This window comes from Erithacus rubecula, assembly GCF_903797595.1.
Source record: "Erithacus rubecula genome assembly, chromosome: 10".
NCBI lineage: Eukaryota > Metazoa > Chordata > Aves > Passeriformes > Muscicapidae > Erithacus > Erithacus rubecula.
Genome location: NC_136662.1, coordinates 22,482,545 through 22,510,381, shown reverse-complemented (window position 1 = coordinate 22,510,381; position 27,837 = coordinate 22,482,545). Strand labels below are relative to the sequence as shown.

Genomic DNA, 27,837 nt, shown 5'->3' with positions numbered 1-27,837 from the left:
TAAATTGCAGTTCTATGTGAATTATTATGGGTTTGCAAAAATAATTAAAACCCCATATTTTTAGGATTTGTGTGGTTTTTTTACAACCAATTTGATATATAAACTTTACTGTGAAACGAAAGAAACAGTTACACATCCATGCATATAATAGTTCTGTGGCATGTCACTACTATCAGACCATACCCTGTTTAGAATGCAAATATGTCTGAAAATAACTTGATTTTGTGAAGTACAAATGGCAGAACTGAACAGGAAACACTGCAATTAAATGACTTGCAGGATTAGGGATTTCATTCTGTTGTCAGAGTATTTAATTTAGGAGCCTGCACTGCATCCCTCCAAGCTCCACAGGACAGAGTAAGGCTTTTTTGGGAATTACAACTTCACAGATGTACAAACTTTACTTACTCTATACTTAATAACAGGCAAATTAGGAGAAATTGCAAGGCTGGGTACCTGGCAGAAAACTATGTACAGGTTTCAAAGTTATTAATTTTCTTGGTTTGAACTTGGCAATTGTAGATGTGAAAGTGTCTCACTTCTACACTGGTTTCCACGATGACAGTGGGGTTTACAGCAGAAAAAGCATAACAAAATGATGAAGAACAGATTATGTGGTGAAGGAAGACAGACTGCAAATGGAGTAAATTTAAATAATTTAGAAAAAAAAGTGAAAGAGAGAACAGAAAAAATAATGGTGGCTATTGACAGAATTTACAGAATGAAGTGAAAATGAGAGATAGTCTGCTCAGGGTTTTCAGCCTAATTCAGATCAGTACTACAGTAGAGGATTAATAGAAAATAAAATTTATGTGGGACCTGTAGGAGGACTGAATTTATATTTTTAATTTCTTTATGCTGATAAGAAAACTTCCAGAATATAGGAATATATTGTTAATTAAATACATAAACATAAATGAAAAAAGGAAACAACAGACTTGTTACCTAGAAAGAGTTCACCTGTCTAGCTGGCAATCAGCAATGAAATACTGTAGAACAAGTCTGCTGGATATTCAGTTTAGGCAGTGTTAAGCCAGAAGAAAGAAGAAACAGGTTGATATCCATCTCTTTTCAGTAAAGATTATTGTAAACAAAAATTATTAAAGACAAAATCTGACCTTATGTATGATCGGTCATTTCAGACTGACATAATACAGAAGAGTCAGCTCTCACTTCTCAGCAGAGTAAAAAAAAGCTTTACTAAGTTTAATGAAATTGCACTAAATTTATAAAAGTACTATCAAAAGCAAAAAGAAAAAGAAAAACAAAAAAAGAATCAACCAACAACTCATGAAGGAATCATACCAGTGTGCATTTCCAGCAGGACAGAATCTGGCTCACAGATGTTCACGTGCAGGCAGGTGGTGTTTGTATGTAATACATGTGCAGATAGAGGCATAAATAGTGATGGCTAAAAGCATCGTTTCTGAGAAGACTTAAAAGGAGGGGTTTAGTATATGCTCACATTCTTTTTCTAAACTTCAGTGCTCCACGAAGTCTTTTCAAGTGCCAGAGTGACTTGACTTGAAAGACAAAGAACATCCTCAACTCAGGCATTTTCTGAAAGAAAAAAAGGTTCAATGTAAACATGGAAGATGGGCATGGATTATGTGGAAATTTTAGTCAGAATGCTGTGGAGGGAACCACAAGGGTGGATGACTCCCCATATTCAGCCCCTCAAACTCACCGGGGGCAAGCAGAGCTCCTCTGTTCATGTTGCAGCTTTGAGGCCTGGGTGCCCTCACTAATGACTGTTCTTTGTGCCTGCACCATGAAAGTCTGGATCAAACAAAAGCAGGAGTTCCATTTAAAGAATGTAGTGTTGCAGCAGCAGAGAGCTCTGCCTTGGCCTTCCTCACAGTGCCCTTCCTGCCATGCAGCGCAGCCGCCATTTTGATGTGAGGGCAGAGGTGTGAGGGCACAGCTCTCTCCCCTCACAGTGCCCTTCCCGCCCTTCAGCGCAGCCGCCATTTTGATGTGAGGGCAGAGGTGTGAGGGCACAGCTCTCTCCCATCACAGCCATCAGCTGAAGGCTGGCTCTAGGCTCTAGGGCTGCTGTGCACCTCAGGGCAAGGCAGGGGACATTTTTATGGCAGTTTTCATGCTCCTATGCACGTTGGGGTTGCTCAGGGGTCCATGCACACCTGCCAGCCCAAGTGCCTCAGCAGGACCCTTCCTGCACCTCAGGAGGGGCTGAGGTGGAAAAAAGAACATGATCACCTCATGGGAAACATGGAGCCCAGAGCTACTGCAGCTGCATTTGACACCCCTGGAAGGGAAAAACACACAGGAAGAGAGGAAGAAATAGAGACACAAAATATGGAGTGGCTAAAGTGGGTATTGCATTCCTTCCACAAAGGAAGCATGAACCCATCCTTTGAGGAGGCACTGCTCTAGGGAAAGCACAACATGGCCACCCGGACAAAAGAAGCACTACTGCCAGCCTGGCAGCTGGTACAGGACAGCAGTGCCCAGGAGGAGCAGGCCCAGGCTGAAAGGATGCCAGTCCTCAGGGGAAGAAGCCATCGAGGAAAAGGTTAGTTTTTTAACTGAGGTCTTTCTTTCTTCTGGCTCTTCTAACATTGTGAGTGTTATTGGCTGTAGCCACTATAATGGCGCCTATAGTTTTTGTAGTACCTGGGCTACAGCATGTGCCTGTGGTGACTTGTTTGACCACAACTCCGGGGCAAAAATGAGAGGAGGAGAGGGAACCAGGCTAAACCCAGAGAGTTACATTCTCTCAAAAAAGAAATGTCCTGAAACTCTCTACTCCTCAGCCCTTCCTTGGTCAAGGAGATTTTTTCAGCTTACTTAGCACTGGCCAAGTTGATCTGTGCTGTCCTTATTAACTCTTTTGGGGATGAAAGGGCAGGGGCAGGAAGGGCTACCAGCCCCTGGCATCACTAGCGCTGCTCAGGAGCCTGGCACCAACAACTTTATCCATGGCATTGCCAGGTCTTGTTTGCCAGCCAGGGCCATCCCCAGTGCAGCTGATGTGCTGCTGCTTGCAGCATCTGAAAACTTGTATCCAAATATCTCTGTGTTGTGGGTGAATCTAGATAAAGACTCCATGGAATGGGTTGCAGGGGGATGGGTACTCCTGCTTTCTCAATAGCCTGCTGTTTCTAGAAATTCAAACTACACTAGGCAGATCCATCAAGAAAATGTTATAAGCTTCTGTTAGATGTTATTCCTTTATGCCAGGCATTTATGATCTGTTTCTGTCACAGTGGCAGGTGAAATTTGCACTGGAATAAAAGTATTCTTGGCAAGGAATGATTAGTAGAATATTATGGATTAGGTGGGTGTTCCCTGTGCAAGGACAGAGCCAAAGCAAAACTGGTGAGGAGAAGGAAAAGGCTGCCGTGTCGACTTTGTCTTATTGCTGGTTATATTCTCAGTGACCTGTAAAATCAACAGAGCTTTTAGTGTTTACAGTGCATCAAGCATAATAATAATAATAAATATACATGTACAATACATTTGGAGAGAAAGGAGTTGAAAGCACTGCTTCAGGAAGTGCAGCCATGTCCAAAAGAAGCTGCTGTTCCGTGCATGCTAGGTCTGTGTACATGGCCCTGCATTTCAGAGTACAGTGCTTGTGCCCCAGGGGCTCTTGGTTTACTGGGTTCTTGAGACAGCTGAAAGTCGTCTCATTAATGTCATTATTGATAGCAAAGGAAACGTACGTAAATTGCTTTTCAGAGAGATAAAACACATAATTAAAGAAATTTCAGAATTCTTTTTAATTATATGGAGTCTATTTTTTAATCTTTTACTTGAGCTCCTGAACGTCTTTGTCTATCTAAGCAGAGAATAAATTTTTAATTAATAGTCACTAAAGACCTCAGGATAGAAATTGAATCCTACAAAAAGATTTATGTTGTGCTTTATTATATGAACAAATCTCCAAAGAAGACTTCTAATGTCCTAGTTTTTCTCTTTGAATATTCTTATTCCTCTGGGTAGAATCCAGCTTGGACAGAGGTTAGTGCACTTGATGCCTGGCTGGGTCATTTTGCTGTCAGATGTAACTGCACTTGCCTGTAGAGTTTTTTCTCTTTGTTGGAGAAATGGTGTATTTTTGACTCCACATATCCCCTTTTCTCTCTGTTGCCAGCAGGCTGTGTGCAGTGCTAGCACAGTCAGAGCATTTCCAGAGATTTTCCTGCAGCAGATTCCTCATAAAACTCAAAGCTGAGCAGGGCACCCCAGGCTATGGAGCAAAGTGTTGCTGCTGTCCATCTCTACACTGTTACTGCAGTGATAAATGTTCCTTTTAGGGACCACTTGTAGCACTGGGAGCTGTGTTCAAGATGGCAAAAAACTGAGTTCATTTCGGCACTTTACCTATAGGGCTGCAAGCAAATGAATTGATTGGAACTTCTCTAATCAATGCAAGGTGCCACATGAATACAAGTCACATCTCATCCATCCTTTCTCTAGAATAAGGAGACTATAAGATAAATTCATTTCCAAATCTTAGTATGCAGCTGCTGCTCTGTCTCGATACAGTTAATTCAAAAAAAGTGTTTGTTCTCTCTGCCTTGTTTCCAATGTTTGGAATTTCAGATGTAGTCTATTTCCAAATGCTTTGTTATTATTCATATAGGTTTGTTTTTCTTTGGTCTCTCTGTAACAATCTGGTATAATTTATTTGATAAAACAATTTAGTCATTTTTAAAAGGAGTTCACATTAACCCTGTTTTGATTGCTTTTCATGCTAAATACCAAAGCTGAAGTCTTGAGTGATTTCTGTTTTCTTAAGAGTGCTGAATATCTTTTAAGAGAATGATAATGGATCAAAGAACAATGACTTTACTCTGATACATCTCACTGAGTTCTACTGAAATGAAGGTGGAGCTGTCTGACTAAAATGTTTTGCAAAGACACTTGGATTTCTACAGAGAAATCTATTTGTCTTCATTTTCTAAAGAAGCTTCAAAGTGTGTGACAGATATTAATTCACTCTAATGTACTCAGTGCTTCCCTCAGACTTGGGGGGGGGGGGGGGGGCAGGGGGAGTGTGGGGAACAGGTGCTATGCCTTCATCCCAGCCCCTGGAGCCAAAACACACCAACACTATCTGAATTAGCTCTCCGTGTTTCCTGTAAAGCCTGGGAAGTGGCTGCACAGGGGAGACTGTGGCACGGGGCACGTGCAGTTAGAGGACACAGAGGGCTGAGGTCGATGCCAGTCAAATCACACATGGCTGTAGGATATACAGGATACACTTAAAGCCCTGTTGTGCATCCCAGCAGCTCTCAGAGGGGTTTATCTGTCCCTCCTCACATGGGATTTACCACGGTTCTGACCAGAGCTCAGGTCTGAAGGCTTGGGATCATTCCTAACAATGTCGTGCTGCCTTTGGATCAGTAGATGGAGCTCCAAGATAAATCGTTCCAGCCCTGAAGCATTTCAATCAATTAAACATAACAGCTGTTGAGAGACCACAGTAATTACAAGGCTAAATGATATCCTTAAATAATCACTTGGGATTTATACATCTTATTCCTTAAATCTTATCATACATACATGGAGGTTTGTTAGTGAGAAAAATAAAATTAATTCTGCGCCTCTCTGCCAGAACTCTCTGGTGTCTTTCCAAGTGTTTAGAAGACTGAATGATAGCCAAAGTCATACATGTACTCTTGGCTACAGTGCTTTTCTTCAGCTGCCTACAGAAATCCAGTTTATAGAAACCTGCTTATGATAATGTACTTTATTTATAACCCTCTTAAATTCACTGCAATTTCCCCATATAATATGGACAAATAGTACTGACTTCTGTGGTTTTCCCACTCTACTGTGTTGGCCCTTAGTATCCCAAATTATAATCTATATGTAGTGCTGCAATAATTGTTCAAAAATCTGACCCTCTACTTTAGAGTAATTTTCATTATAATTAAATTGTCTCTGACTTCTTATGTTCACATACATGCTAATTGTTCCCAGTGTTTAAATGCATCCCTTAGAACTTTAGGAAGAGGAGACTGTTGGGTTCCTGATAACAGAAGAAACATCAGCAGTAAGAATTACCACCTTTAACTGTGGTGTCTATACACAATACAGTTGTCCAACAATATTTTTTGTGACAGCAGTAAAAGATAAACTGTCAGGAAACGAAAAAATGGTCTTAATGGTTATTAATTAAATAACTGAGCATATGATAGGAATGACAATTTGTTTTATGAGAATTTGAGCTTTGGTAAAACAATTGTCAGAGAGATAGAAACTAATTAGAACACAGCAAGAAGATTGCCAGGCAGCTTCTTTCCAGGTAAGTGGAATTAGCAAGAGTTAGGAGGCTTTGAGGATGACACACATATTGGAGATCAATGACAAAACAAGGATTGATTCTTGTAGGAAACCTGGATTAAGCCTGAATTAATGTCCTGTTGTTCATGATGTGGGATGGGAAATGTTCCTGGTTTTGTCTTGTATTTGACTCTCTGATAACCTCAGGCAGTACAGTCAAGCCAGGGTCATTCTGTATTAATTTATTGAGACGCTGTTTGCATCCTGTTAGTTAACTAAACGTGTTTGCTTCTTCTGACTTGTGAGAAATCCACAGAGATGCATTAGCCATATTATATATTAATGTAAAATGAAATTAATAATGATGTGAGCTAATAGGCTGGGCTTTGAACTTTGGCTGCAATAGGGAAGATTTCTTGCTTCTTCTTCCCACTCATATAGAGGGATGGTAAACTTTAGATAGGTTATGGGAAGATGCTGGCATTCAACATTGCGAATCCCAGTAGCTGGAATTGCTGAGATGATGGATCACACACCCTGGGGACCTGTTTCCATCTTCACTTAAATTCCTTCTAGTGATTTTGCCAAGGCTGCACCTTGCACTGCAGTTTACCTTCCTATTCCCTTGAAGGAATGAAACCCGGCGTGAGAAGAGCAGATTTACAGCGAAAATGATGGGACACTGATTTATTATGAAAATTTCTCAGAGAGGTCATTGATTAGAATGCACAGCTGACAGTGAAAGTGGAGATAACATGGGAACAATGCTGAGCTGGAGAGGACAGAACCCCTCACTGAGCTCCCTGCTCCCCCCACACTGCAGACCCTGCTGCAGGTGAGCAGGAAAATGCAGGTGTTTGTCCTGCTCCGAGTCTCTGCTACAAAATGGCAGCGATTTAGGGGACCAGCTCCCCCCTTCCCCAACTTTGGGCAATGCTGCAGAGTCAGTGCACATAAGGAGCTGGGCATAAGCTGTGTTTGCTAGAGCTTTGCAGTGGAAATTTTCTCTAAGGTTCTGCAGAGTTCACCTGCTGTGACCTCCTTGCAATATTTATGGAAATGTTTGGCTGAGCTTGTGAGGATCTGTAAATCCCCAAAAGATCTTCATGCAGGATTTCCACTGACAACATTCACAGTTAACTTTCACCAAATCCTTGAGTATCTATGAAAAAAAAAAAAAAAAAAAGGAAAAAAAGACCTCAAAGGGGAAGGCTTAAAAGAAAAAAAAAAGAAAATAATTAATTGTGTGGGAAAAGCAAAACACCTTCTGCTGTTTGAAAATTCAATTCCTTATAACTGTAACCCTTGGTACTCAGAGCAGCAACTTTAATCAGAACTGTGGCTGATTTTTTTAGCAAGGTTTTTTACTGCAGTCCAGCTTTGCTATCAAAACCCATTCTTCTGTTATGCCTTGGAGGAGAGATGGCTCTGTTGGGAATAACATAAAGCATGTAGATTGAATTTCTTTTTTTTTTTTTTAAAAAGAGGTTAAAATAGCAATAGCAACCTTGTCAAAGAACATTGGTTGTGGAGCAGCTTGCAGAATCCAATAGCCCCTGGGCTTGCCTTCAATGGTCCAGTCTCACAGGTGGTTGCCAACCCTTGGAAATACTGTCAGTGTTGACTGTTGTTTTTAATTATGAAGGTAAACACTGTAAGTTAGATGAGAGCTAAGAAGCATATCTTGTCAGTTAAACTGACATCTGAAATGCAATAATGCTGAAATTTCCATCTTCTAAAAGCCTCTGGGATTTTTTTGGAAGAAAGGGACAGATATGAATATGCTGAGGTTTAAGCAGAGAAATAATATTCTTTTGGTAAGAAATTGCTATGGAACAGTACCTGAGTTTTTAAGCCAGCACAGGTGAGTTCAACTGTGACTTCCTGATCAGAGCTGGTTCAGTCTCTATGTATCTGCTACAGCACCTTCAGGAAGAAAAGTAGATAGTTAAATGATTTCTATTTAAAACATTTAATTGCTTCAAGTTGAGTCTGGTTGCAAAAAGTGGAGAATAAGCTGAATAAGGATGATATCAAGAAACTTCACTGGTAAAAATGAAATAGAATAAATCAGAAGTGTCTGACATTTCCCTTTCCACTTGGCATAAGCCAGCAGAGCATCAAGCACTCATTATAAGCAGTGCTGTAGGAGAAATTCTCCTGGAAAGATGCTGAATGTTCATTTTCTTCATTGCACCACCTGCCCTAAGGCCAAACCTGTCCAGAATTTTAAGCATGCAGTCCCAGGCAAAAGTGTTAAGACCAAGTACAACTTATTTAGCTTTTCTTGAGTAGAAACAGTCTGGATAAAGACACTGAAGTTTCAGGGAACTTGCTGTCATATGTTTGCGAATGTGAGTAAAAAATCCAGTGTTGAGCCAAAATTTAGCAGCAACAGGAGGGAAAAGCTAAGGAGAGGGGATCCCTGTTCTACTGTCAGCAGGAAAAATGACACTGTATCCCAAATATCTCCCACATCCTTTCAGCAGGACCCACAGACTCTGAATGCTCTCTGGCCAGGAGGCGAGGGAGATGAAGAGCAGAAGCACAAAACTGAATCACAGAACAGTCACTCCCTCCTTTGTCTTTCTATAGCCTTTGCTTGGGAATCCTGGAGTCTTCATTTATCATCCGGCAGTACTGAAATCTCTCCCTGGGAAGGTTTCAAAGGAATTAGGGAAGAGCAAAGAATTAAAGAAACAAATCTAGCAACAGTATTCCAGTTCCTCTCATAAATTGCGTGCTGGCCTAAGCTTTAGCTGGAATTTCAAGGCAAATGTTAATGGTCTGATAAGACTTATAGTCATGAGAGGGGCTTTTTAAAATGGAAATAGCATTGATAATACAGTGAATGGTTCAGGAAATGATCCACTTTAGACTAAAACTTCAAAGATAGACAGACAAGGCTCATTTACTGGAGAAACCACCCATGTAAAATAATATGCCTGAAATCTCTCTGGCCAAGGAGACAGCTTATTTCAGAGATAGTCATCCAAGACCTCAGCTAGTGGAAATCAGCATAGCTCGACTGATTGAATCCTGTGAAAACATAATTGGGTAGAGCATCCCCTGCACTCCATTTCTTATAGAGAGGTAAGGACAGGTCCAGTTCTTGTGGCGAAGAGGCTGAAGCTGTGACAAGGAGTAATTTACAGGAGAGACATAATGAAAAAGAAGTAAATTTGTCTGTCAAAGGATTCTAAACAGTTTGGAACAATAAAAAAAAAATGCAATATAGCTGTTCATTTTTGAGAAAGTGTCATAAAGAGGCTGATCAAAAACTCCATCCAACTTTGCAGTAGAAAAGATTAAGTAAAATGATACCATTTTCAATTGAAAATTGTAGGGAGAGAAAAGCAAAAGAGCTCAGCTCTCACTCTGCAGAGTAATTACGAAGAGATGCCTACTCAAGCTTTGTTCAGTCAGAGATCGTGATAACACTTACAGAGATACAGCCAGACTGTCTGTTTGGCTAGACAGCATTAATATAAACCACATAATTTAGAAACTACCTCTCCAGATTCCATTTCCAGATAGAAATCTGCTAATGAACCATGATTCACTTATATTCCTAATCAGGAAAAATATCTTTCAAGCTGTGTTCCAACTGGACAGTGTTTTGCTTCCTACATCCCAAAGACCAATTAAATACTTTGTATGCAGCTATGCTATACATAATGAATGTACTGTACAAATTAAATCAATTTTGGTGAGAAAAATAGCTTATGTTCTGCTCATTTCAGTAAAAAGCCAAACTGCTGATTTGCAAGACCCCTGTAAAATGGAGTCCTACATGGAAGAGAGCAGGGATTGTAAGGCTGGGGGGTAGCATGACAGTTCATGGGATCGGCCACTGGATAAATTGGTGCCTAATCTTATTCTGCAGCATGTCAGTCACAGAACAGTGATACCACAGTCTTAGTGGGCCTGCACCAGAGACAGATCTGGCCCACTTAACTTAGGTCTGGAAAGGATGAAGCTCTATCAGTAAAACCTGGAAATAGCTGGAGGTATAAATTCATCCATTAATGGAAGGTAGGACTTTGTAATAACCCTCCTTTCTCATCACATTACTCCACTGCTTTTTTACCAGGTCAGAATTCTGCATTAAAATCTTCACTGCCTGAGTTTAAAATAAATCTTCTCCATCCTGGCAAGGAGAAAATACAGAGGAAATCCTAATGGAAAAATATCCATATAGTTCAGAATCAGGGCAACATCCCATCTCTGCACTAGACTCCAAACAGTGAACTACTATTTTAATATATAGAATTTTTTAGGAGGATCATAAAAAGCTTTCACAGTGGTTCTCTCCTGGTATAATCAGGGAAGCCAATTCACTCCTGTCAGAGAAGAGTCATCCCATCAGTATCTTAATGTTAGTATTTAATTGACATCAGACCATTTATCATCCAGGTTTCTTCCCAAAGATAATTGGGTTTACATATTGGTCCACCAAAGATTAAAACAAAATCTGTTCAAAACACAGGGGGCAAAAAGCTATTTGTTTGTATCCGTGATTTATATGTTTTGTTGCCAGATATTTTGGAGCATCTTATTTTTTGGGCTGTTTCCTGATGGCTTGAATTATGATTACTTATCCTCAGGAACTCAGTATGATATTAGTTCCACTGATCTTGTTGACTTTGCTTTCATGTGCAGCGGGTAACACTGGGGAAAAGCAGAAAGGATAGAGTCATTATGGATTCTGAAAGAAGTAAAAACAAACACCCACCACAGAACCCTTGGAAGAGCACAGGAGACCCTGCAGCACAGCTCTGCTGTAACAGCCCACTCATCCCCACAAGCTTTATCTTTTTGAGTGGAAAATGTGCTAGCAATAGAAACAAGCTTGTGTGAGAAATGCAGGCTGAGCCTCCAGGTAAAGATAAGTAAGTCAGTGCATTCCAACAAAAGGAAATGCACAGTGCTGGACTGAAAATCCTGACAGGTTCCTGTTCCCTGATCTACCCAGTCTTGAGGGACATGTCAATCTAGGAAAGCATTCGTCTCTGTCCTCATGTACTCAGTCTATATTTGAGTTTTTTGAATCAGCTGTAGACTGGACAAGATTTGCAGTGGTTCTTAGATGCTGCTAGGTGACTTAAAATTTTTTCCAGGCCTAGGGAAAGGAGATATTTAGGTCCAAGGAAAGTCAGGCAGGACTCTTGAACAGATTGCCCAGATAGTTTGTGTAGTTTCCCTCACTGGAGATACTCAAGATTGGTCTGGATACAATCCTGTGCCATCTGCTCTGGGATGACGCTGATTGAGCAGGAAGGCTGGACCAGATGCCCCCACTGTGGTTCCTTCCAACCTGACCCATTCTGTGTTCCTGTGATTCTGTGACTTTCCTGTTTGGAAAAGCATGACACTGGATCCGTATCTCTGTGTTATGAAATGATTTTGAAAATCTGATCTTGTTTTGTTTAGCTCATGCTACCCAAACCCATGTTCTAAACACTGCAGTTCCCAGGCTGGACTCAGAAAATCTAAGTTGATAGAAGTTGATTAGGAAAGTGGCCATCAGGAAACAGAAAGCTTGAACTCTTATTCTCACACCTCTTTTATCAGATCCATGTGGAGCCTGCCACACATCTTCCTAAATGTAAGTTTAAGGCACAGGGAGAAACCACACCTGGAGATGTCTGGCATTTTGCTCCCTTATTATGTCCTACAAGGTGCAGAAAATTTGATCTTTTTCAACTGTGAACTTGGCACTGCAACTCCTTATTAAAAAACTGTTCTTCTTTCCTGAAGCATGCAGCAATTTCTCAGCATGAGAAGTTTCCTGTCTCTGACAAGGCTTCTTTTTAGAAATTGAGGCTGCTTTGTATTGCAAGGAAAAATCTGTTTTGTGTGGTCTTTTCTTCAGCTTGTTACATGGTAGAATGCTTAGATAGAAAGCAAGAGGGAGAACAGGTGCTCTGGTGCTCAGGGAAGAGGATGTCGATGACCTTGATTTTGCAGATCCTCAAGGTATCAGTCAGGAAATGCAAATATTTTACAGCAAAAGTGTGGCATGTAATACTAATCTATCAGTGGAACCAAAGGTGAGCAATAGAGCAGTTATTAGGCAGTTTCCCTATGCAGGCTAAAAAAGCTAAGACACTCCCACTGAAAAAGAAACCAGGGAAATCAGAGGAAAAACATGCACCCAAATCTATGCATTTTTCAGTTGGTGGAACTGGACTGTCTTATTCACAGCACATGTTAGTAATTGCTATTTTACAGCACTCCAAACTACATTAGTGTTTGCATTGATGCATTTGCACATTGATAGCTTTGCACTGAGGTCCTCCCAAAGCTGTGTTTCCCCAAAAATCTTATTTTGCCAAGGAGCACCTGCTGAACTGTGCTGATACACAGCTCTGCACATTCAGATGCTGACATTTGAGTGACCTATTGATGATTTTATTGGCTAAGTGCCATGGGAAGAGATTGAGTGCCCATTTGATAGAACCAGGAGATGAAAACAGGTGTCCAGGTTTTGATCCTTCTATTTGACAACTGGGTTCATATCTTTCAAAATCTCGCATCAGCATCTCCCAGGGAAGCAAAAAGCCCAGAAAGACAAGGACAGAACTTCATATGAGAGGAGAAAGCTGAAGCAAAGATAAGAAAATATTTTGCCTGGCTAACAGTTAGATGCAGAATAATTGGATTTTAATTCACAGTGGCACTCTAAACTCAGGACTGAATGATAAGGTATTTCGGGGGTTTTCAATCCCAGACTGTCAAAAAGGTTGAAGCAGGCAGGTTGGTGATGGTCATCCCTACCACTGCAGCTGTGTGGGGAAAAAACTTAATTTGTGTTGTCTTGTATTTAGAAACCTTTCCTTACCTGGTAGGGTTCCTCTGCTGAATATAACAGGGATATTTTTATTTCCTCTGAGACAGGATTTAAAGCTCCTGCAGTATTCGGAACAGCTGTGCAATGTTAAAAAGGGAAGAGACTGTAGAAAATGAAAGGAAAAGGCAGAGTTAGTGAAAATAAAGCTGAATGGAACAATAGTGAGGTATTTAAAGAAATGCAAGCATGTCTCTTGTTAAGGCTACAATCTAGAGCTTATTAATTTGTATAAATATTTTCCCTTTTATTTAGTGGTCTTTTAAAACCCCATATAATGGGTTAGAATCAATAGAGCTTTTCTTTTTTTATAGAAGAGTTTTTCAGTGCATAAATCCTACTGATACATAGAACCAGAAATGGAAGATATGACAGTGTTGATCCTCTCTCAGAGCAGAGGAATGAGCTGCACCACTGTGGAGAGCCCATCAGTCTACTCAAGGCAATTTGTAACGAGATTTTGTGTGGTGTCAGTAGAGCTGCATATCAGGGAATGGAAGGACAGAGCAAATTATTGAGACAGACAGGGAAAATTTGCTTGAAGAAGTAACTATGCAGTTAGAATTTGTTATATGGCAGCTATACAGGACTGAATAAATCTGATAAATGGCTAAAATGAGGATAGTGCTCATGTATCCCCATATCCTCTGCCTTATCCCATGTACAGATCATTCTATCTTCCTGTGAAAGATCCACAGGGAAAAAAATCTACAGATCCAGAAACTTTGCCAAGAAAGGACTCATGAACTTGTGTGAAGAGGCTTTGTAACTGAAGATCTTCAGCAAAAACAGGAGATGCTTTCCTACTTTTGCCCAAAACAGTTTCTGTAGGAAGAGTTGTTGCAGACAAATGTCATGCTTGAGAAATACTTTTATTGAAGAGGTATAGAGTTCATAGACAAAGTTATTAGTCAATTTTTAGGTGTCTTGTGACAGTAATAAATAGCAGCAGATGTGCAAGTAGGGGACTGTACTGTGGTAGTCCTCTGCAAAACAAAGCAATAGATTCAAACCAAAATATACAAAACAAAAAATTGTAATGTTGTATAGCAGTTCCTAAAGGGTCCTGTCACTGTGGTTAGTCAGCCAGGGATTGCAAAGCTGCACTCACACATTTAACATTTCTCTGCTGTGGCACAGAGGCAGTCTTGGGGCACAGCCATCTTAGGGTACCCGTGGCTCTGGCTATGAGAGGAGACATTGAGTGACAGGGAGACAGTTGCTGCAGAAACCCCCAGCATGGTTTTCCTAGCCAGTCATCCCTTGGGAAATATGCACTTACTGTAAGAGTGAACTTGTTGGATTGCAGTTCCCAGTACCAGCCTCTGCTCACCAGCCTTTCTTTAAAATAAACTAAAAATGACAGGCAGTCAGCCTAGCTCTGTATTAGAAATTAGTATGGCTGAAGAAATAATGTTTTCTGTAAATAATGGAAGGATCTTGACTATGGTTTTTGCCATCTAAGCAGCTTGATGTCCTTTATTAAGTTGTTTGTGTAGAATATAGAGAAAGAGAGAGAAGAATTAAAAAAGCATTCCAGTTGTGATACAATGATAAGCTGATATATCAGTCCATGAGGAGCAGAACCACAGAGTGCAAAGCTGTGTATGCTACAGTGCAGCTGAAATTACATTATTAGAGAGTAGATTTGGCTTTGTTCTGCACAGCAGAGCCTAAAACAGTAAAAAAAATGCATGCAATTATTCTCTATGTGAATTCTAACAGGCATCCCGTGAGAGATCCTTCAATAGTGTGGGGTCTGGCGAAGGGAGACAACAGACAGCTCATAAGTCATGTGGCAAGGCCACAAGTGGCTTACAATCCATCCAACTTTTGATTCAGTACCCCTCTCTGCTGATTTTTGGGGTGAGCTTCAAAAAGCTATGTCAGGTGACTCTGAGAAACTCTTCTCTAGCTGTCTGTAATAATTCCTCCTGGAGGTGCTCACTGTTACTCCACTCTGGCTCACGTGAGAAGTCTGAATTCTCGGAGGTGGGAGCAGCCACAGTGTCCTCATGCTTCATTTCCCACGGCAGGCCCTGGTCTCAGCAGGAGTTTGATGTGTCACTGACAGTGAAATCCAGAGTCACCAGCCCAGGTGGGTGTGTGGAGGAACGGGCTGACCTCGTTTCATCCCAAGGCAGGGGTGATACTCAGCATTTCTCTTAAATGTAGGTGATAAAGATCAGAGGCAAGTGGAACATGAACTTACTTCCCTTTGGGGAGAAGCCTTGAATTTTTCCTCCTTAGGAGAAGCATGTTTAACAATATGCAAACTTCCCAATCATATGTGTAACCAGCTGCTGCAAAAACTGTCACGACTTCAGTTTCCACCAAAAAGAGAAGTGCCTGCTTTTACTGATACAGGCTTGCAAGCACATGCATTTGTAGGGACTCTGTGTCCCCTCCTGCATTTTGCATCCCATTTTTACTACTTTATCTTGGATTTGGACTGACGCTAGCACTGGAATTATAGTGGAATCACATATCACTGGAATGGAGACAGTGTGCCTACATGCAGTTTTTTACCTGCAAGACCCCCATGTTAACACAGCATTTGCAAATGTTAGTGCTACAGGAATGCCTTGGAAAGGACTCATCAGTATGCATGCAGTAGCTGCTGAGCACAAATATGTATGAAATTCTGATCATTGGTATTGAAATGGAGGTCCTGAATATAAATTAGGAGGTTTCTAAATACATCAAATTTCAGTTAAATGAGAACTAAGTAAACACTGCATTTTTAAATTATAGTTGTCTTCCATTTTAAAGAAGAAAATCTGATGTTAGTTGGTTCTTCAGACTAGTTAAAGCCCTTTAGGAAGGTAAAAAATACATTATTAACAGAGACGTTTAAATTTGAAAAATAATTGCCTAGGCATAAGCAAGACTTTTATCATGCATGTAAAGCTTTTAAATCTTTGGCTCTTATTGAGATATGGAAGATAGGATATAAAAATGCTTATCTGTGCAATTACTTTTTGCTTAGGGAATAAATTCTTAAGTAAATCGATTATCCTAAACAAATAAAAAACCCTAAACAGAGAGAGAATTCACTGTATCTTTTTCCAGCTACCACTTGTTAGGGCTTTGTCTTTACAGCTTGCTTGCTTAGGCAGCTCCCTGAAAACCATTAAACATTGGACGTTTTCATCTTCCCCAAACATGAAGAAGAGAGAATTCCCATCATCAGGGGTGTAGAAAAACCACCATCAATTTCTTCTCAATTCACTTTGCAGAGGAGCTCAAATGCACTTTCCCTTTGCATTGCCAGCTGTAATTCTGCAAGCAGCTCTTCATACAGTCAATAGAGACACCAGTAATTTTTTTTCTCTCGATCAATCCTCATCTAGCAAATCTCTTCAATTAACTATCTCTGTAACAGAATTTTTAATTCAACCAGTGAGAAACACACAATGTGTTAGTACTGCATATGTTCAAATCACCATGATGTAAATTTTTATTAACTTTCTCTTCATCTTAAGCCAGTCTATGCTTATCATGTCAAATAACTGTGGAAAAAGAGAATGCAATGAATAGTAAAAGAAATAAAGGGAAAGCATGTCTAAAATTCAGAAGTGGCTGGGAGTAGAAATTCAGGAGGCAATACTTTACTCCTAGAGTATTATCTCAGTCTCTCAAATAACAAAGGTACAAAACATATATGTGAAATCGAGCCCTATCTTTGTGTATGGGGCACGAGGGGATTTGGGATGACTGCCAAAGATACATAGAAGAGCACTGCCTTCACTCTTTTCCACAGTCCAAAAAATATTTGTTGTGTCTAAATTGTGGATAGAGAGTTGCTAGTCATTGAATGCTTGTTTTTAATGATTATACCTATACAACTAGATTTCTGAGACAACCAAAATATAAAGCTTTCTTTTGCTGTAATTTCACAATTAAATGCTAAAACAAGGGCACTGCTGGAATGATCAGAATACAAAAGACACATTGCTTAGTGTGCAGTACAGGCATGTGGCAACACGTATGGTATTACACGTGAACACCAAACAATATGCTCAGACCCCAAAGAGTTTGCAGGAAGTCAGAGGAAACACACATAGGTGACAACAATAATGTGCAGTGAAAGAGGAAAGTGGAACCAGTGGAGCATGAAAATGCATTCACTGTCCCTTCTCCCAGGATGGAATACTGAATACAGGTGAAAGCAGAGAGGATTGTCTTCAGCAGATCCAGGGGGTGTATCTGGGACTGCAAGGATAATCACAGCTGTTGGTTTGTTGGTGCTTCTGTTCCTATCATGAATTTCTGTGCATTCTCACTCAATACCCTCTGTGATTCTAAAATGAGGAAACACTAGAAAGCAAAGGCCAATTTTTTGAGGATCCCAGCTTGTACACAACCCATAACGTACCGCAGCAGGTCCAAGTGCTCATGCCTAACACACTTAATGTTAAGTGGCTCTATAAAGGTTTGAAGTAGCCACACTTACAGTTCCACCACAGTTCCACCAGTGTTGCTCTACTTCACAGATCACCACGTGCCAATGCTTTATTGGAGACTGAGCTAATACTGCAGCTTGTTAAATCCTCAGAGTCTCAGGTAAAGTCTTACTTGAAGTCTGGTTAATGCCAGTAGCAAAAGTCTCTGTCATGAAACAGAATTAATACCTTTAAAAGTTAATTTATACATTATCTGAAAAGGACTTTTATTTGGAAATGGCACTATCCATCACAATCTTGATTGAAAGACAGAGCTACACATATATAAACAGCAGAACACTAGGTGAGGCAGGTGTATCACCTTATGAAAAACCTACTTTTTGTGTTTTGCAGTGCTCTCAAATCACCCCTAACGTTGCACAACTTTTGCAATCACATAATTTCATTCATTCAGTGGAGTTTCTCCACTCACACTGAGGAAATAAGGAGGAGACTTCAGTGCCATTTTGTATTGGGAGTCAGGGCAGGATGTCAGGATCATAGTCTGTCACTTGCTGTGGTGGGCATAAAATGAAGATGATGTCAGGCCAAAGAAACAGTCTCCAATATCTGTCTTAAACTTGAGGATTTAACAACTAGTAAATAAAAACCTTTATTTGATGTAAGAATTCTGCAAGTCAATGGCAATAAGTTCTGTTGCTGATTATCTGGTCTTTGTGATATTTAATTTCCCAATATTTCATGGCAATGTATTTCCTCTTTCTAGTCGGAATATGTGGTTAGAATTAAAATCAGGAGCTTTTCAAGAGGTGAATTATTTGGAGTGGCTGAAAATCATCCATTGAAGAGACAAGTACTTACAAGCACAAATCCTGCTGAAGGTTAGGAGACATTCTAGACACTTTGTGCTAGCCCTAGGTGGGGATCCAATATGTGTTTTTATGAGCTTTTAAATGATGATAATATTTATACAATCAGTAAGCATTTTTAAGAAGAGAAAGCTTGGAAAAAACTAACAACACTTCAGCGGAATGGCATTTCCACCTGCAGCTGTCACAGTTAATGTTTTATTGATAAGATGCAGGTCTTGCTGACTACCATACATATCCTTTATTTCATTTTCTTTGCAGGCAGCAAGAATCCATCATTCACATTTTTCTCTTGGCCTACATCTGTCTAAGGCAGTATTCTCAGTATATAGTACTGGAACACTATCTTATATTATTAAGTTGATGGTTAAATGCCTGATCCTATTGTTTAAACCCTGCCAGTGAGCAAAGGGGCTTCACAAAATTTTGGAGGCACATGAACATCTGAGACTCTTGATTTAGGAAAGAAAAATTGCTGATCATCTGCAAAAGCAATTATTTTATACCTTTCTCTCTTTTCAACCACAGCACAAAAGTGAAGGTGTAGACACAATGAACAATGATAAAGGTGACAGAAATGTTCATGTACAAAGCAAAGTCATGCATCTTTCCAAAGCTGCTCGGATGGAAATCTAAAGATTTTCTAAAGTGGACTCAGCATGTCCAGTGAGGCAGTGGCTGTTCACTGACAGCAAACTTAACTCTGTGCAAAGACCTGTGCACTATCTCCACAACCCTTGGGTGCAGTATCGGCCCTCTCAGTGTGAATAAATGAGCTCTTCAGTTCACCTAACTTCATTCTAATTTCAAATTCACTGACTCAACTCACTGGTCACAGTCATCTCTTGTTTCTGTCTGGGCATCAGAGCTACTCCTTATCATATGTCACTCCTCTTAACTGAATCATTTTCACATAATTGTAGAAAATAACTTGTATTTTTGGTAAGGGCATAAAGAGAAGCTTGACTTGAGGTGCAACGTGGAAAATTGGGAAGGGAGACCTAAACTTTTGCCACCAATGGATAACTTGATAAAACTGCACAGAGGATTTTTGTATGTGTATCTCTGTTACTATAAAAGAAAACTGACAGTGGCAAATGTACAGACTGATGTTTTGGTTTTTCTTTAATTAATGCAAATTATAAAGTTAGTTACTAATGTGTACTTTAATAACATATCCTGTATCTCACACCTGTTTTTGAGAATGTTAAAACAAGAATGAACTTCATGATGCATAAAATCCTCAGCAGAAACAGTTCAGTAGAACAAAGCAATGATTACCACAATGTACAAACATGAAAACTGCCCTGAGGACATCCCTTAAACACAGCATTTTTAGGAATGATATGAGTTTCCCATGTCACTGAAGTCTCCTGCTACAAAACTGCCGTCACTCAAAGCAAAGCTGGAAAGATGCCTTCTGGCAGAGTGGAATCCCTCAAGAGCATGGGGATAGATCACACCCAGCCAGTGGAGGACAGCAGAAAAACTGCTGTGAGAAAATATCTGTACATATTCTGGATCACACCTGTTTTCTTATTAGCCAGCAGCTTCAAAACTCTTGCATATTTTCATTTTATCTACTTCCACTGTACATTCTGTCTTAGTCACATGTCATTTCAACTCCATGTTTGAACAGTAGATCTGGTGTGCTGGCTCACTGCTTTAAGAGTGCAGTTGCTGAGGTCTTGCCTGGTTGTTGCTCTGTTTTCTCCAGTGTTGGCTTCATTCAAGGATGTGTAAGCATGTATGTGTAGGAAAGAGAACAAGAGACCAGATAGGCATGAGGAAGAGAATAACTAACAAGCATTAGACCTTTCCTTAAATTATTTTCTCAAATTTGCTAAAATGTGTTCTGTTTTTTTTCCATTTTTTGTTTACCCAGAATTTTCACCCAACTTTACAAGTAGGGGGATCTTATTTTCCCCTTCAGAGACAGAAAACTTGAGACAAACAGAGTTATGCCAGTAGTTAATATGTAATTTTTCTGTTTGTTTGTTTGGGTTTTTTAAAAATATTTACAAAATATATTCCCTCCTCTAATTAATGATATTCAAAATTCCTACATACAAAATATCTTTTTCTTTTAATGGTTTGAGTTATATATTGGCCTTAAAGTGCAATTCTTTTAAGTGCAGGGACTGAGTCATTTGGAAAAAAAAGCATTTAAGTGAAATCCAAGTAAAGACTCAATATGTTAATGTCATCTGAGGGCAGCTTTGAAAAATATAATTATTTGTCCTTGCTCCTAGATTTCTGTTTGAATCTATATATTCTCATCTTTGGAAGTTCTAGGAAAGTTTAGTTACAGGTTTTGGTTTTCTGGAACTTACCAAGAAGTGATATTTTAAAGCAGGTCAGTAAAACTTTGATCTCAAATTTTCAAATCTAGCCTGACATACTGCATCTTAAAGAGGATCTGATTTACAGACAGTGCATGCTCAGCACTTTTCAAGGCAAAGTCCCCCTCTTGTCTTTCAAGCTGAATGTTCAAAAAGAGAAGCATCCCAAAACATCAGACACAGTTTGGAAGTCAAAGTGAATCTTTGCTATGGCATATTTGGTGTCACTGACTGATTTCCTTTTTTCACTGCTTTTCTAGGGAATAAGGTACAGAGATTTCAAAGTCTTTCATGTAGCCCCTGTATGAGGAATAAAATAGGGGGCCCTTTAAAAAACCTCTCATGTTCATTATTTTCAAGAGCTCCAGCTATTTATGTGTCTGTAAATAACCATTTAGCAGCAGTAGGAGTTCTCCATGGAGCAAGTCTGTTCCATTACACTGAAGCACCAGCCTGAAGGAGAATGCCCGATCAAACTGTCATCTGCATCTTTCAGACTTCACACTTGCTTGGAGTCAAGACAGTTTTCTATTCATAGGCTTTCTCCTTTCATCACACTGACCAAAGTGATTCTTAATAGTAGCACTGAGCTGCAACAGCAGGTAATTCAGACTTGCAAAGAAAGGACCAGCTTCCACTGATGCAGATGCAGGCAACACAGTTCTTACACTGAAATCTTTTCACTGCTAATACAGCCCCAAAGACAGAGTCTGACTTCCTGCCATAATATTCATTTATTCATTCCTTTATCACCACAGAGCAAAAGTGGTTTTCACCTGTCACAGAACTCCTGGAACTCATCTTCATGTGCCTGTGGCAGAAGGGTTTCTTTGAAACTCTCACGGGAGAGCCATTTGCATGCAGCACGTCATGGATATGCTCCAAATGCTGCTGCACCACAGGCATACCAATGCAGAGGGCTTATAAAATAGGGTTTGTCGTGGCTAGTCCTTGAGAGGTGGCATATTGTGAAGAGAAAAATAAAGGCATTAATTGAGACTGTAGCTATTCTCCCCTTAAGAGAAACATGTCATCTGCCTGCCAATGGCAGTGCGAGTCAATGCCAGCTGACAGAGACCTTCACACAAGGGACATCTGAAGAGACAAGTGGAAGTGTACATGGACTAAGGGGTTGATATGGAGTGACTCCAAAATTTGCACATATAATTTGTAAGGCCCTTTATTCAGGGGATGCAGATGCACATATCAGGGCATCGTAGCTTAGTTAATGCCTAGTAAGTAAAGAAGTGGTAACTGGGAAAAAAAAGAAAGGACTCAGAAAGGGCTTGCACAACTGTATTATAGAATCTATACAAATGCAGGGATTAATGGACAGAAAGGCACATAGTTGAAGAGCGTGCTGTACATTTTCAGCATCTTGCTTTTTGGCTATCACAGATCCTGTAGCTGGCAGAAATAACCAGCAGTGCAATTCATCATTTTGCTGTATAGTAGGTCCTTTGCATTTATCTTCTTTCACTGATGTGATATATAAAACTTGGTGATTTTATTTTATTTTGCATTCAATAATATGTTTACTGTAGTCTCAAGGTATGTGCAACTTGCAAGAAACGATTAAAACACCAGCAACTGACATAACAGTTAAACATAGAATTTCCCAGATAGGAAGGAAAATAAATGTTAGTGTTCTGAGTACCTAACTGACATAAATGTATTTCGAATCCTTCAAAAATACTTCTAATATTTTGAATTTCCTATTCCCTGCCTGTTTGAGCACTAATTCATGGAATTGCATTGGTGGTTCTGCTATAGGAAAAACGACTCCAAGACTGAAAATAAGACACTCTTAAATCTTTATCATAAGAGAAAAGATACACACATGGATTGAGGCTGGAGCTCTGAGTTAGGAATTTCCTGTAGAATGTGCTTCCACTTGGGGGACCAGAAAAGGTAGTTTAAAACCCTGTTATTGGGAAGCTTAAATTTGCTGTATATGGAGCCACAGTCATACGTCAAACAGAACTACTCAGGCTGGAAATGTTTAATAACTTCATTAGTGGTTCACTGAGGTATTAGTGAACATGACTGTTAAATTTGCAGATTAACACCAGGATTGAAGGGCTGCAAGCATTTTGGAGAATAAGATCAGTATTCAAAGCTATGTTTATAAATTAGAGAAAAGACAGAAAAATTGTGAAGACAACTTGATAAGAACAAGGACAGCACTTGATAAGAACAAAGGAAGGTAGGAACGATGGCTGCAGCAGCGGAACTGAGTGAGAGATTTCTACAGGCAGGAGTCCAGCACATCCTAAATTGAACTTCAGTCACCAGTGCTCTACTATTGTGCGAGTAACAAACACCACTTAAAGCCCTGCAGGTGAGATGTATAAATACCCTAGGATTCCCTCTCCTCTGCTGGAATGGTCTGACTCATTTGGCACTTAAGGAACACTTGGATCAATTAGTCCTCAATGATAGTGGCCAGAAGGATGACAGATCTAAAAACTATGGCTTTGAGGGAAAAGTGAATAAATTGAAATGGTCCAAGGATGTCAGGGCTGATGGGGGTGGGGAGGAGAGAAAACAAATTGCCATGTAGTAATAAGAATCTTCTTTCTTATATCTGTATTCTGTCAGTAGTATTCTGTTATCATTGGACTTCTAAGGAAATATCTCTAGACAGCAGCATTTAGGTTTTTTTTGCTCTTCTACAGTATAAAAATATTTATATTAGTTTCCTTACTAAAAGATAGGAAGATGTCAAATAAGTCCCATTTTTCTAGGCCAGTTTGACAGAGAGAATTAATATATTGCTGTTTATTGTTATGCATTATGCTTTAAAGTTGAAATTCAGTCAAAATGACTGACTTTGTGGTGGAAATATCAAAGTTGGAATTAGACTTTGTATTTAGCTGCTTCTAGTAAAAGAAGTTTCCCATACTTACTTTCAAGTATCTAACTCAGCAGCTACAGGAAAGTTATGAATGTTAGTATGTGGCCTGTGAACATTTCACATTTTTAAAAATTGCTTATTTTATGGTATTGCATAGATTATTTGGGGATCCATACCCATTAAGATATCAGTGCTTTTCCTTTTCCTTGTCTTGTCACTCACTTTCCAGCAATTAAATTGCCCTATCTTTATCTGATGAGCACTGCTATATAGAGAAGTCTACACAAAGATAGACAGTGTAGACCTTCATTTATCAACTAGCTGTTTATTTTCAATGTTGTGTATCAGGGTATAGCTAACATTTCTAGTTAGGATATTTTATTAAAAGCTGAGTCAAAGTTTTAAGCTTCAGTCAGCTAGAAATGGACAATCCTTTGCAGGACACCTCCAGTAATTATAGCAATTTTCTTAGAATAACATACTCTTCCATGAAGTGCATCTGTAATTATTTATCTCATTAATGGGATGATCTCTTTTATCAGTATGACCATGTGCAAATGCATTTCATTATACAGATACAATTCTAATGCCCTTGTGTGTGTTTATGATTTTTTTCAGCTTTTGAAGTATTAATGTGTTAAGAATGGATCTGTGCAGCAAAGATACTAAAATAATTTCACTGTCCTAGGACTAGTATGTGTGTCATCACTGCAGGTGCATCCAGCTTCATTGAACTGCTTTGCCTTGGTATATTTCATGATGTATTTATAGTCTGGTTATTTTCCCCAATATTCTTTTTAGGAAAAGTATTATTATTATTTTTTTTTTTAATTTGATCTTTTCCCTTTGTTAGTCTTTCATTTTGTTCACTAACCCGATATTGTTCGAGTACAAAATGAGTTTAGATCTTGACATTGGACTTTGCCTTCCTGTAGCTCAGTGAGGTTTGGAAATTTTACATGAGCAATTACTAATTCTTCTATTCCTCCTTGAGAACATGCTCTGGTATTTTCGGGGTCTTCAGTGCTGCATAAGTGAGAGGCTGTGGTGGTGTTGCTAATGACTGGAAACATGCACAAAAAGCTCTTTTGAAGTATTCTACTCTTAAGTAAACTGCAACTTTCTATAATCAGTAAGTCTGAATGAATAAAATGTCCTTCAGCTGGCTATTTAGCCAGCCAAGAGCAGACGAATAATGTTTGCATTAGAGGTGTTGTTCATATCTGAGAGCTGTCCCTTAAGGAAGCTCTGAATTTGTATCCTGGTGCTTGTCCCCTTTGACACCGTTTCATTTTTCCCTGTTTCCTCATATCTTTATCCCACAAAACTGATCCTATTACAAATCAGTTCTTGTGAGATTTATAAAAACCTGTCCCCAGAAACTCAGGAGCAGTGATTGGTATCAGAGACAAGGAAGCTGTGAGGGTGAATTGAAAGGATGTGACATCTCTGTTCTCCACTTCTGCATTATGGCTCCTATTTTCCTCGAGGAAGGAGACAAATGGGGCTTGTTTCCAAGCTAGTGAATATAAAGTTGAAGTAATTGCATCTGCAAATATGTGGTCATGGTTTATACGGTTGAAATAAATGACATTGTGTCTCAGTGCCCAGTGATGCAGAAAACAGAGAGAGAAGCATATTTTTTTCTTTTTATCTTTTTCCTGATTAACCAACATGTCGCATCTTCCTTTTATCTGAACTCTACCTTATATGATGATAACCAGCTGTGTGTTCACTGGGGTAGAATCTGCAGCAAAACACCTGTGACACAGACATTTGCAGGGTACTTTGATGGTGCTCTTCCAACATTAAGTGTGGTCTGATTTGTTATTCATTTTGTGAAATCCTGATCATAAAACATGTAGAGCAACATATCAATTTGTTGTGCTTTAGCAAACAAACAGTGTTTGTAAAAGAGCCAAAACAAATCTGCTGCTTGACGTGTCTTATGGATATGTTGCAATCCTAAAAAGTGTGGAGCTTTCCATCAGTGTGCTATGTAGAATTCAACTTAATGCTTTAGTAGTGCATTTTATTACCTTTATATCCTCTATATCTAATAAATACTTTGGTACAGTGCAATTAAGTTTTTGCACTTCACTTTGTTACTTCACAAGAAAATCATCTTCATTTTCAGGATTTTACTATTGATTCAATGGCTTTTTTTTTGAGAATAGAAGCACCATTTCTCTCAAACTAAATTTGGGTTGATCATGAAATATAACCTTGCTGTCTTGTTCACAGGAAGGAGCCCTTAGATACTTTTGTAGTAAGAGCAAACTCCCAGAGCAAGAGCTGTCTGCTGTAACTCAGGCTGGACTGAGCACATCTCGTCTCTCCTCTGGAACAGTGACAGAGCATCGTGCAGCTTTGTCAGATCTGTGAGCTTCTTTGAGCTGGTGCCTAGGATCTCCACTGGACAGGCTGAGTTTGCTGGCTGCTTTCAAACAGAAATGTTAGAAGAGTTTTATGAGAACAATAAGTGAGGTGGGCTGACCCTGGCTAATGCCAGGTGCCCCCCAAAGCCACCCTTGCCACTCCCCTCCTCAGCTAAAGTAAAGTATACCAAAAGGCCTGTGTGTTGGGATAAAGACAGGGAGACATCATGCACCAGTTACTTTACAGGCAAAACTGACTCAACTTGGAAAAATTAAATTAATTCACTACCTATCAAAATGAGAAATAAAACTAAATCTTAAAACACCTTCTCTGCACCGCTCTCTTCTTCCCAGACCTAACGTCATTCCCCATTTTCTCCCTCTCCTTTCCACCAGTGGCTCCAGAGGACACGGAGCGGGGTCTGTGGTCATGTAGTCAGTTCATCACAGTTGTCTCTGCTGCTTCTTCCTTCTCAGGGAAAAAACTTATCACACTCTTCCCCTGCTCCAGCATGACACAGTCTTCCACAGAATTGATCAGCATGAGTCCTACCCCTGGGCTGCAGTTCTTCCCAAACTGCTCCAATGTGGGTCCCTTCAGTGGGACACCTTCACATCCTCCTTTGGGCATCCCCTTGCTCCAGCCTGGGGTTCCCCATGGGCTGCAGGTGGATCTCAGCTCTGCCATGGAACTCCATGGGCTGCAGGGGCACAGCTGCCTCACCATGGTCTGCAGGCTCCAGGGAATCTTTGCTCAGGGAGCATCCCCTCCTTCTCCTTCCCCACTGACCTTGGGGTCTGCAGGGCTGTTTCTCTCACGTGTTCTCACTCTTCTCTCTACTGCTGTTCTGCTGCAGTTTTTTTTTTACTTAATCTTTCCAAAATCCATTATCCCAGAGGCTCTACCTTTCTTATTGATGGGCTCAGCCTTGGCTAGTGCTGTGTCTGTCTTGGAGCCAGCTGGCATTGGCTCTACTGGACAGAGGGGACAGTTTTCACAGATGCCACTCCTGGATCCATGCCCCCAAAACCTTGCCAGGCCAACCCATCACAATAGGGAAGAACATCTCCACGTGGGCACACAGTCTACTTCTGCACCTGTAGGGTTGAAGAGGATGTGTTGGAGTATCCGTTAATATTCTGTACAAAGAAAAGAGTGATGGTGTACTGGATGAGAGAGAAACACACAGACAGCAATAGCTGCAGTGGAAATCTATTCCTCCTTTTGCCTTCCTAATTGCAGCTGCAAAGAATGTAGTCTGGGAACTCTCAGCACTTCTGCATAATTTTGCACTTAGTAATGATTAAAAATTTGCTCATTTACTGATTTGTTAGGACTTGATTCCAATTCAGCTGTGGATAAGTTATTTTTCCAGCTGCATCTAAATGATAGTTTTCATATTCAGCACCATGATTAATGATTTCAGAAACAATAAAAAAAAAATATAGTTTTCATCGGCATATTTTTAATCCTTGTGAATCTGGAAAGTTTCTGTAAATAACCTTATCTTATCTTTAATGTTGTTGGTTATTTGTGTAGGTTTCTTTGTCCTTGTTGATGCCTCACCTGAATGCTGTAAAAAGGCTTCTAGCTGGGTGCCATGTGTTTAAGTAGCCACTGTGCTAGTTTGTAACTGCTCGTATGATACAGTTCAAAGGCAACCTGCCTTCAATGCAAATCTGGAGTAATCCCACTATTGTTAATCAAAGTACTCCAGAATTATACCATTTCAAATGAGAATATAATATAGTGCTGTAATACAAATTCAAAGCAATCCAATTGAACTCAGCCCCCAAAGTAGTCACCATACATGATACAGAGCTATGGCCACATAAAATCACTTCTCAGTAGTTCATTTCAAATATGTTTGTTTTTA

At 39.8% G+C, this 27,837-nt stretch overlaps 1 protein-coding gene across 1 annotated transcript in view; it reads left to right on the top strand.

The window, feature by feature from the left end:
* Positions 1-1,984: 1,984 nt before the first annotated feature.
* The window catches only part of LRP8 (LDL receptor related protein 8), a 224,769-nt gene continuing 198,916 nt past the window's right edge, over positions 1,985-27,837 (top strand). Inside the window, exon 1 of the mRNA XM_079313700.1 lies at positions 1,985-2,536. Coding sequence (XP_079169826.1) covers positions 2,410-2,536 — 127 coding nt within the window. The 5' untranslated portion in view covers positions 1,985-2,409. The remainder of the gene's footprint in view (positions 2,537-27,837) is intronic.